Genomic DNA, 9979 nt, shown 5'->3' with positions numbered 1-9979 from the left:
AGTGGTGGGGACATGGGTTACCAACTTAACAAGTGAATTTTTTCAAAATTTTATTAACACCGTTCGAATACTTTGTACAAATTAGGCAAATTAGCGATTTCGAGAACTGCCACGTTCTCGGTGAACTTCTTCGGAGGGATAAAATATTCTTTGACTGCTGCATAAACCACGTGTTCGGTTACCCATTTCCAGTCATTGGTTTCCCACTTTGAATTCTCGCTCATTTTGGAGTAATAAAGAGCGGTTTCTTTGGCGACAGTATCAAAACATTCCTTTTCCGTCTCCCAATTAACTTCAGTCGCTAATCTAACTATGTACACCGGAAGTCCGGCTATATCAGGCGTGTAATTATCTAAAAAAAAATGCAACAAATTAATTAGCAACTCTTTCGTTAAATTACCCAAAATCAACGGAAGAGAAACCAACTGTCCTCCTTCATCAATATTCAACGAGAAATATTCGTTCAACATTTCCCCGTTTTTGGTTAAAATATCAGTAATTTTTTGTGCCAAATCTGTCTTTTCCCCATCTTCAGGCGTCCACCCGACTTCCGACAGTTCCAACGCTTGCAAAGCCAAATCATAAACCGGTAAAGGCTTGGCAAAATTTATAAAACCAAAATTTTGAAAATTATACAAAATAAACTGATATAACAATTCAGACATGATTTTTTTAGTGTTACACAGAAACAATTTCGTGCTATATTGAATGAGAGCCTGAAACGGGTTAATAGCCCCCACAAAAACATGTTGAGAGAAAAGGTCACGTAACACTCTATGACAATTTTTTTCAACGTCTTTGCGTAATTCTAAAATACTGGCCAATTCGGTTTCAACCCTAAAATAATCTAATTAATTAAAACAAAAAATACAACAAAACGAAGCACCTATTAACTTTTGAAATAAAGGGAGCACTCAACACCTCCGTTTGTTTCGATTTTGACGTGCTTTGGTCGAGTGGAGCCCCAAAAAACTTTTCAATTTTTTGCTCATTTGCGTCAGTTCTGACCAATTCTTTAGGATTTATTTTAGATTTGTCTTTGTCGGGGTCTTTGAGAGGCAAATTTTCGACCTGGACCCCCGGAAGTTTAGCCTAAAACCCTTCCAAATTAATTGAAGAATCAAATTCGATTTGTTACTTGAGTATAGTAGACTCTGGAATTGTTAGACTTTAACAATTTGGTCTCAAGGGCCCCACAAACTGCCTCAATGATTTGTTCCTCGTTTAAAAAATGAACTTCGTGTTTGGTGGGGTGGACGTTCACGTCGACACTTACAGGATCTAATTCTAGGCTTAGATAAACAAAAGGGTGGCTGTTTTTTGGGAGATAAGTGGCGTAAACTTGATCAATACATTTTTTCAAGTCTTAAAAGAAATACAATTGATAAAAATTTAATAAAACCGACATAACTTACTATTGCAATCGACTAATCTGTTGTTGATAAACAGTAAAAAAGTTAATTTTTTGCTCGAATAATTAACATTTGTCATGTGCCCCCTCGCTTTAAAATTTAAAATGTCATTTTGTAGCTCAAAATCGACCACTTCTCTTGCAATACTATTTCCATAGATAATTCTAATATTCTCAACGCACGTGGAATCGGGCGGAGTCCTTATATCATTATTTTCAGTCGATTTCCTTAACCCAAACCCCACTTTACTATTATGAATTGCGTATTTCCCTACAACTTCAGAAATTTTTTGATACTCTTCAGCTGGACTCCTCAGCGCTTTTTTCCGGACTGACATATTAAAAAATAGATCTTCGACTGTGATGATAGTCCCTTGATTCCCCGCAGTCGGTAGAGGAGATCCTTGGAGCTTCCCATCAACAAATTGTGCCCTAATCAATTCAGTCAACTCAAACCGTTTTATACTCACTTATAAGCACACAGTTCGTTACAGGTTTTTGAGACAATAGTCAAATGTGCAATATGACTGATACTAGCCAGAGCTTCGCCCCGAAAACCATACGTCGAGATATTCTGCAAATCGTCAAATTCGCGCAATTTTGAAGTGGTGAAACGCTCACAAACAATAGGAAAGTCATCTTTACGGATCCCTGTGCCATTGTCTTGAATCTATAACACGGAATGTATTTCTATGGACACTTTTTATCACAAAAACCGACCTGAAGTAGCTTCAAGCCACCGTTTTTGACCATAATTTGGATATTTGTGCTTTTAGCGTCGAGGCTATTTTCGATCATTTCTTTAAGGGCATTTGCCGGTCTTTGTATGATTTCTCCGGCCGCAATTCTGTTAATTACGGCCTCATCCAATTTTTTGATTTCTTTTGGTTCTTCCATTCTAACCTAAAAATTCAACCGCGCACTTTCAAATCTGGGGATTTTTATGCGCGTCAACGTTTTTGACAGATGACAGCATGACAACAAGTTTTGTTTATAATTATTGAAATGTATTTAATTTTAATAATAGACGTGTAAAACCAATTTAAGGACGTGTTTATGAGTGAAACAAGCAATTAATATTTCGAGGTCACTACAGAAGTGGTAATGTCAGTAAAAAAAGAATTTGTTTTTAGTTGTCTCCAGTAATTAGCTTCTGCTTGATTTTCAACTACCGTGTGTGTCACCTTGATACCCTTAAGTGGCGAAGTTGTACAAATGCAGCCCTTTATTGACATAGGACTGAATCCTGTATTTTTGTCAATAACAAATATCAGACAAAATGTAATAAAATCATGGCAGTTTTCAGTAAGTTTTATCGTTTAAACTTCAAAATGTGGTTAGTGGGTGACTTAACACCTCCTTTGAGTGTTCCTACAGTACTTAGCACTTTTATCGTGTGTATTATAAGTTTTTATCTTTTTAAATGGTTGAGTGGTGACGGTAATGTCCCTATACGAGATTCCTCAAAGAATCACAGTTGGACCCCCATTAAAATCACCGCACGGGTAACCCCCCCAAAGTCTCACATTTTCAATTTTAATATTTCCGTTATAGGCATGGTATTGCTCAATTTGTGAATCTTTTTTAATTAATGGCATTGGGGTTTATTGCGATTGTTGTGGTGTTTGTGCTGACCCAGAATGCGTTAAAAAAGCCAACGCGAAGTTGCAGTGTAAAATCGTGACGAGTAATAATGACAGTCAGGCGCACCATTGGGTCAAAGGTATCATTAAATAAATCAGAAAATTAAATGAAAATTGCATATTTTTAAGGGAACTTGCCTCTGGGGGCTATCTGTTGCTTTTGCAACGAGGACTGTTCAATGGAGCCTGGTTTGATTGACTACCAGTGCTGTTGGTGTCAAAGGACTGTCCACACCGACTGTCTTCCAAAACTCCCTAAAGAGTGTGATTTTGGCCCATTTAAAAACATGATAGTTCCACCCTGGTGCGTGCAAGTGGCACGTCGGAAGGGAGCTCTCAATAAACACCTCTTGCTCCGCGGAGTCAAAGATCCTGGATGGAAAAACTGGACGCCTTTGGTTGTAGTGGCAAATAAAAAATCAGGCAACAGTGATGGGGCTCTGCTCTTGTCTGAATTCCGAAAATATTTGAATCCTGTCCAGGTTATAGATTTGAGTGACCGGAAGCCACCAGCGGCGTTACAATGGGCCGTACTTTTGGCTCCTAAAGAAATAAGGGTTTTAGTGGGGGGAGGAGATGGAACAGTGGCATGGGTCTTGACAACTTCACATAAATTAGATTTGGACGTAATTGTTGTTTTGGGGGTTTTTCAAGCGTTAATTTGGAGGGTTTCAGCCGGAGCCGCCTCTTGCGATTGTGCCTCTAGGGACCGGAAATGACTTAAGTAGGGTTTTGGGGTGGGGGAAGGAAAATCCGTCAGAGTTGGATGTGGGAGAAGTGTTACAAAATGTCCAGAATGCGCGATTGGCCCAATTGGACCGGTATTATATTTTTACTGGTTTTTATTTTGTTATTAATTTGACTTAAGGTGGAGAGTTGAAATAACGTCTTCGAGACACTTGGGGCTACGCATTCCGAACAAAACACTCTATATGTATAATTACATCGGGATTGGAGTTGATGCACAGGTGGCTTTGAATTTCCATAAGACCCGAGATAGCTTATTCTATGTGTTCGGGAGTAGAATTTTTAATAAAGTGGGTTAGTTAACACGTTATAATTTTTTACTAAAAAAGACTGAATTGTAGATACTTTATTTATGTTTCGGTACCCAACAAGTGGTTACGTCAGATTGTAAGAATTTGGAACAAAAAATCGACTTATATTTGGATGGGAAACAAATCGATTTGCCTGAATTGGAATCAATTGTTATTTTAAATATACCATCATGGGGCGCGGGGGTCAATTTATGGGGTAAAATCTCACCAGTTTGGGTTTTTTTTTCATTTTGGACATTTTAGGTCTTTTGGGAAATAACACAAAGCCGGCCCAGTCATATCATGATGGTGTTTTAGAAGTTTTAGGAATCTATTCTTCCTTTCATATTGCACAACTACAAGTTGGTCTTTCCACTCCATTAAAATTAGGTCAAGCCAAAACAGTTGAGGTGCTTTATTTGGAAATTTTTAATAAAATGGTTTAAGTCAAATGTTTCAGGTACGGCTTAAGTCAAAATCACCAATTCAGATCGATGGTGAGCCTTGGGAGCAACACCCTTGTGTTATAAAAGTGACTTTAGTCAATAAATGTCCTGTACTTATTAATCAGAGTAGAAGTTAGAAACAAATGCATTTATAAAGTATTTATTCCCCGTTTCTTGCCGTGATACTTAAAGTTTTTAACATTTTTAATATTCCAGTACAAATTTTTATTTTGTGTTAAATGTTTATATCATGTTTTTAATCTCTATGTTGTAATAAATCGTGTAAAAATAAGTTTTTATTTCATTTTCGGTTCCGGTATGTACCCAAAATACATTCTCAATCGTTCATAAAAAATAAAAGTTATAATTGTATGAGGCCCTATCCTTAAAAACGCAGGGACGTAGCCCTTAAAAAAGCCCAACGGTCCTTCCTTTGCTGTAAACAATATAACATCTAAAACATTTTTAAATTCTCCAGGCTTCGCGTTCATTATCCGTGTTTTAATCACATCTAAAGGTTGAGTTATCGTTGTGGCAATAACAGCCTAGAATTTCCGGAAATTCAGAACTCTGTAACTTTGAAAAAAGACTTACAGCTCCCATACTACACGTAAAATGTGTAATTAAATTATCTTCAAAATAGCTTGTCCTTAAAAGAACCCTTTTGATTTGATCATAAGAGGTTAATTGTCCCACCCCCATGACCCCAGCTCGAAATGAAGCAGTTCCACCCCCTGTAAACAGTTTCGCAAAACCTTCCGTTTTATAAATGCGCCAAAGGCCGTCAAAAGCATGCTTATAACTGAAAAAATAAAATTATTTTTGATTGTGATAAAAACTGTAATTACTTGAGTCTTTTATCTGGGGGTAATTTTATATCGTTTTGCATCCGAACGTTTACTTTATCCGGGGGCGTCCCCACAAAACCCCCGAAACTACCTGCAAAAAAGGCAATAAAAATTCGACTTGTGAGACTACTGTCTTTTTCCATGTAAAGTTTTGCAGTGTCGTAAATACCGAATCTGATGACAGAATAAGTGAGTTGGCGACAAATGGAAGCCGAGAGACCATTGTATAGACTTAGAAAACCTTAAATTTGTTGTGGCTTTGTCTATAAAGGATTGATGGACACTTACCATTTTGCTTCACAATGTCTGTGGTGAGGTTTATTATCGATATTTTTTTACCAGCATGGGTTTGTAAATGTACTTTGATTAAATCCAATGGGTGGGTGAAGAAAGTCGCCATCGCTGAAGCAACTCCACCGAAGTACCATCGTGGGACTTTGTCAGAAGTGCTCATTTAGCAATGAGCAAAAAAAACAGTGTCATTTTTGATTAATGGTTACTTTAATTGAAAATTTCATTAACTGCGATATTTTTTATTTTGGGAAAATAATGTGTTATAAAAATATATAACTAATGTTAACAAGTGTATTAGTTTTAAAAATAAATAATAAAAAAAACAATAAAGACAGTATTCCATGACTTGGTAGGTAAAACAATATTGCAACATTATCACCATAAATTGAAATATTTTACACACGTAAAACAAGACTTCCCCTAAACACACAATCAACATTGTTGTTACTTAACCTAAATTCCTGTTAAATGGACATTTTTAATCTCTCAGAGAGTCATAAATATTTTACTTAACATCAAATAGCCTAATAAACCATTTATTGATTTTTCTCGGGGAAATACCCGAAATTGAACCTCAATTGTTCAAGAAAAACGAAAGTAAGAATCGTTTGGGGTGCCAACCTTACAAACGCCGGTACGTATCCTTTGAAAAATCCTAACGGTCCTAGTTTGGCAGTATAAAGAATTATATCCCACATTCCCTTGAACTCGCCCGGTTTAGCATTCATTGTACGCGTTTTGAGAACATCCAAGGGTTGTGTCAAGGTGGTAGCAATGGCTCCCTAGATGAAAATCACATACAGGGCTACCAATTTATTTCAAACTTACCGCAGTAAGACTAGAAACGAAATGAGTCGTCAAATTATCTTCAAAATAATCGGTAGTTAAGAGAGTCTTTTTAATCTGGTCATAGAAAGAGAGCTGGCCAATAGTCATCAAAGCCGCACGAAAGGTGGCTGCAGTGGCACCGGAGAAGAGCCGGGGAATCCCCTCCTCCTTATAGACGCGCAAAAGACCATCAAGGGCGTGTTTATAACTGAAAAAAACAGTGTGTTCTTCGCGAATCTTTTATTGATTTATTACTTTAGGCGTTTTTCAGGGGAAAGTTTGATGTCGTTTTGCATCCGAACGTTGATTTTATCGGCGGGGGTTCCCACGAGACCTCCAGCAGACCCAGCAAAGGCCGCAAGTGCTACTCGAGCCGAAAAACTGCTGTCTTTATCCATCATTTGCTTTACGCTTTCGTAAATTCCAAAACGAGTCGTTGAATACGTGAGTTGTCGTAATAATGAGGCGGATAAGCCATTATAAAGTGCAGTAACCCCTTGAAATAATAAAACTAATTACTAATTGGGTATTATTTGTGTTATTTAAGTTAATTGAGACTTTAATTTATGTGCGTAAAATTATTAATAAGCGAAAAAGGTGGAATTAAAGTTTTTGTTTTTGTGATTGAACACCTCCATGGTGCCAACCCAAGATTCAAAATTCCCAAACATCACTCAAATTGTCAACTCATCAAAAAATAATAAATTAATTTCAATGTCACTTGGTGCCAGTCTCGCCCAGTTTGCATTTAATTAGCAATAGTGGAACTTGTTTACCCAAATAATTAATTATACATGCGTTATCAATCAAACTCGTCGATAATTACATGTTACAGGGCTTACTGAAGAATTCCTCAGGATCTATATCCTACTCTAGCAGTTTTTCTAATAAAACTCTCACCCTGCTTTTTGACAATGTTTACGGTTAAGCGTACGACTGAAGTCTTCCCTTCCTGCTGCGTCTGTAGCTGTACTTTGAGCAGATCCAGGGGGTGCGTGCAGCAGCAGGCCATTGCGGAAGCAATGCCCCCAAAGTACCACCTGGACAGTTTCTGTTCCTTGGCCATTATACTAAAACAAAAATTGATGACTCGTCAAGACCACCACTCACACACTCAATCCCAATGATAACGCCAAGCATTTAACGTATCATGTTATCAAAGCTCTCGAATAATTCAAAAATTAGCGCAAAATCCGCGCCCCCTAGCGGCGACTATTTCTGAGGTTATGTCGCGAAAAATGCGTTTTATGTTGGATTGAGGCGTGCTGGAGTGGACTTACGTGTTTTGGGGCGGATTCCTGGCGGTTTCGTGCAGGTAGGCCCACTCTTGTGTTGCATTTAACGATGTTAATGAGGGGTCATGTGAGGGAGCAATTCGGACGTCCTCATTGTCCTAGTGAACCCTCTCATGGTCTTGCAACACGTGAATCGGCACTTGGTCGTCAAGGTTGAGCAATTTTCTGCGAAACTAGATGCACTTTGCTCATTTGTAATGGAGTGATTGCCTTGACCTCTTATTGATTATGTAATGGCGTTTCTGTCGAGTTTTTAACCAGGATGGGGTTTGGTTCCAGGGATCGCGAGGATGGCCACCATCAACCCCTTGTTGGTCTCGCTTGACATCAAATCCACGGATAAAGTCATCTCGATCAAAGAAAACGGAAATATTGACTCCAATTTCGTCATAACGCACCTCATCAAACAGATCTTGTTTGAAAATAACAAGCTATGTTTTGTGATTTTACACAATACTTTAGGTCATTATCACAATGTAGGCAAGAGATTAGGGTACGATTTTCTCAAACAGGTTGAAGAGGGTTGTATTAAAACCATTGAACCCCTTAAGGACATTGTGGAGGATATTGGAAACGGGACTAATTATCTAATTGATGATAAGGAGCAAATCGTTAAAGCCCTTTTCACGAGTATCAAAAACAGTATTGAAGAATTTACAGCAACCACCCCCAATCGTGCCTATTTAATAATTGACGATATTAGCCATTTGTTAGATCTAGGAATCGATCTTAAGTACATTATAAGCTTTATAAATTATTGTTTAAGTCTTATTAACGATGATCGGGTTTCTGTTGTGATTAACACGCACGTTTGTAGTAAACCTGATGAAATCATTTGTAATAATTTAAATTATGTGTCTGATGTTGTTATAGAGGTTTTGCCTTTGAAAACTGGAATCAGTAGGGAAGTCACGGGTGTTATGACTATTGAAAAATCAGGGAAAGCGCAGGTTACACAGTTTCATTTTAAAGCCTACGATAAGGGAATTAAGACTTTTCATTTGGGAGAGTCGGTTTATAATTTATACAAATAGACTGATTTTTGTTTTTTGCTTTTTTATATTTTATAGTTTTACTGTTTGCAAGTTAATAAATGAGTAACAACGATGATTAAATGCGAGTCTAAATGTATTCATTCCTTTTTTCCTCCCACAAAATTAGTATTAATGAAGAGGAAACTAAATATACATTTTTTTTTTAATTTATTATACAAAATCAAAGCTAAAAAATAAGATTTTTACTTCTTTAGTGCTACTATAGTCCTGTTCAGCACATAACATTTTTTTAAGTATTCTGCTCTGTTTTTAAGGTACCTATTACTAAATGTCAAGGTATTTCGACTGATTTGTATTAAAAAATTAACTAAGTTGAAAACACAGTTCACTAAAGTGTCTCAGAAAGGGACTAGTGCTTTATATAGCAATGTTATTACCTGCTAATAAATTGGCTTCATTCTTTTACAGTTTAGAAAGGAATTATTTAATAATGTAACAATGGCAGGCAGAAAAGCCACTCTTTATTTTTTATTAATTTTAGAATATGTAGATATAAAAATAGAATTGTTTTTTATGTTAAAAAAAAGAATAGTTAGATAATCAGCAATTAAAATCGAACTTCGGTCACGATTCGATCGTGGCTAGAAAAAAATGTGGGTAACCATCAAACTCAGCCCAATTTAGAAAAGCACGCCAAAAATTAATAAATAAAATAAGAAATCATGTTTTTGAGAATTCCCACAATGTCAGTTGGAAAGAAATATTTTCTGTGAAAGTAGCGAATCATGCATTCTTATTTTTTAATCATTTATGCTTTTTCAGGCACTTATTTTCAAGATAGTCCTTACACTTGCATGTTTCAAATATTTTATATTTTCTCATACTCTAAAAGGCAATTTGTTCTATTAAATAAATTAATCCACAACAATCAAAATCACTTAACTGACATATAATCCTTCTTTAACACATTGTGTTTATAATTAAATCTTTCAAAACATTCTTCATAAGTCCATTTTTGTAACAAAAATTTAAAAATCAAAAATTCAGTTAAAATCTGACCGCCTTAGAGACATATTTTATTGGTCGCTAAGAAAACCGTATGGGCGGGGCAGATAAAAAAGGTTTGTTGTACCGTGCGATCAAAAAAATAAATAAATTAGAGTAAGCGGTGATTAAAGTCCT

At 36.5% G+C, this 9979-nt stretch overlaps 4 protein-coding genes across 5 annotated transcripts; 2 read left to right on the top strand and 2 right to left on the bottom strand.

The window, feature by feature from the left end:
• Nucleotides 1–22: 22 nt before the first annotated feature.
• On the bottom strand, nt 23–2692 carry LOC123016211 (DNA mismatch repair protein Mlh1). Its single transcript, XM_044416469.1, has 7 exons — nt 2132–2692; nt 1882–2081; nt 1416–1843; nt 1139–1365; nt 887–1092; nt 401–837; nt 23–352 (listed from the first exon to the last, which is right to left on the bottom strand). The coding sequence occupies exons 1-7, from the start codon at nt 2306–2308 to the stop codon at nt 54–56; spliced, it is 1974 nt and encodes a 657-aa protein (XP_044272404.1). The 5' UTR covers nt 2309–2692; the 3' UTR covers nt 23–53.
• LOC123016212 (diacylglycerol kinase epsilon) lies at nt 2229–4829 on the top strand. Of its 2 annotated transcripts, XM_044416472.1 has the most exons (10): nt 2230–2497; nt 2545–2659; nt 2711–2916; nt 2966–3134; nt 3184–3680; nt 3730–3875; nt 3923–4091; nt 4143–4308; nt 4356–4501; nt 4552–4829. In XM_044416472.1, exons 3-10 carry the CDS (start codon nt 2743–2745, stop codon nt 4672–4674), a joined length of 1590 nt encoding a protein of 529 aa, XP_044272407.1. In that variant the 5' UTR covers nt 2230–2497; nt 2545–2659; nt 2711–2742; the 3' UTR covers nt 4675–4829. The 2 variants fall into 2 exon arrangements, with proteins under 2 accessions (XP_044272406.1, XP_044272407.1); XM_044416471.1 differs by having other exon boundaries at nt 2229–2497; nt 2545–2916.
• Nucleotides 4821–8072, bottom strand: LOC123004096 (brain mitochondrial carrier protein 1-like). The gene is made up of 9 exons (XM_044397210.1): nt 7788–8072; nt 7408–7577; nt 6763–7003; nt 6508–6715; nt 6217–6461; nt 5674–5834; nt 5386–5626; nt 5132–5339; nt 4821–5082 (listed from the first exon to the last, which is right to left on the bottom strand). Exons 2-9 carry the CDS (start codon nt 7571–7573, stop codon nt 4834–4836), a joined length of 1719 nt encoding a protein of 572 aa, XP_044253145.1. The 5' UTR covers nt 7574–7577; nt 7788–8072; the 3' UTR covers nt 4821–4833.
• LOC123016214 (elongator complex protein 6-like) lies at nt 7664–8917 on the top strand. The gene is made up of 2 exons (XM_044416475.1): nt 7664–7822; nt 8082–8917. Exon 2 carries the CDS (start codon nt 8093–8095, stop codon nt 8834–8836), a length of 744 nt encoding a protein of 247 aa, XP_044272410.1. The 5' UTR covers nt 7664–7822; nt 8082–8092; the 3' UTR covers nt 8837–8917.
• The last annotated feature ends 1062 nt before the right edge of the window (nt 8918–9979 follow it).

The sequence above is a fragment of the Tribolium madens genome, unplaced genomic scaffold (assembly GCF_015345945.1).
Source record: "Tribolium madens isolate multiple individuals breed KSU strain unplaced genomic scaffold, Tmad_KSU_1.1 Scaffold_1;HRSCAF=32;Tcas5.2_LG8, whole genome shotgun sequence".
Taxonomy (NCBI): domain Eukaryota; kingdom Metazoa; phylum Arthropoda; class Insecta; order Coleoptera; family Tenebrionidae; genus Tribolium; species Tribolium madens.
The sequence above is the reverse complement of the archived record's forward strand: the minus strand, read 5'-3'. Positions and strand labels throughout refer to the sequence as shown.

Excerpts from the sequence above, each read along its gene's own strand:
- LOC123016211 (XM_044416469.1), bottom strand. The coding sequence starts at position 2,308 with ATGGAAGAACCAAAAGAAATCAAAAAATTGGATGAGGCCGTAATTAAC. Across the intron at positions 1,093-1,138 it reads CCAGAGTCTACTATACTCAA|GCTAAACTTCCGGGGGTCCA; the intron begins GTAACAAATCGA and ends GAAGGGTTTTAG. Across the intron at positions 353-400 it reads TTCTCTTCCGTTGATTTTGG|ATAATTACACGCCTGATATA; the intron begins GTAATTTAACGA and ends ATTTTTTTTTAG.
- LOC123016212 (XM_044416471.1), top strand. The coding sequence starts at position 2,704 with ATGGCAGTTTTCAGTAAGTTTTATCGTTTAAACTTCAAAATGTGGTTA. Across the intron at positions 3,681-3,729 it reads CACATAAATTAGATTTGGAC|CCGGAGCCGCCTCTTGCGAT; the intron begins GTAATTGTTGTT and ends GGAGGGTTTCAG. Across the intron at positions 4,092-4,142 it reads GGAGTAGAATTTTTAATAAA|ATACTTTATTTATGTTTCGG; the intron begins GTGGGTTAGTTA and ends ACTGAATTGTAG.
- LOC123004096 (XM_044397210.1), bottom strand. The coding sequence starts at position 7,573 with ATGGCCAAGGAACAGAAACTGTCCAGGTGGTACTTTGGGGGCATTGCT. Across the intron at positions 6,716-6,762 it reads TCCCCTGAAAAACGCCTAAA|TTATAAACACGCCCTTGATG; the intron begins GTAATAAATCAA and ends TGTTTTTTTCAG. Across the intron at positions 6,462-6,507 it reads TCGTTTCTAGTCTTACTGCG|GGAGCCATTGCTACCACCTT; the intron begins GTAAGTTTGAAA and ends ATTTTCATCTAG.
- LOC123016214 (XM_044416475.1), top strand. The coding sequence starts at position 8,093 with ATGGCCACCATCAACCCCTTGTTGGTCTCGCTTGACATCAAATCCACG.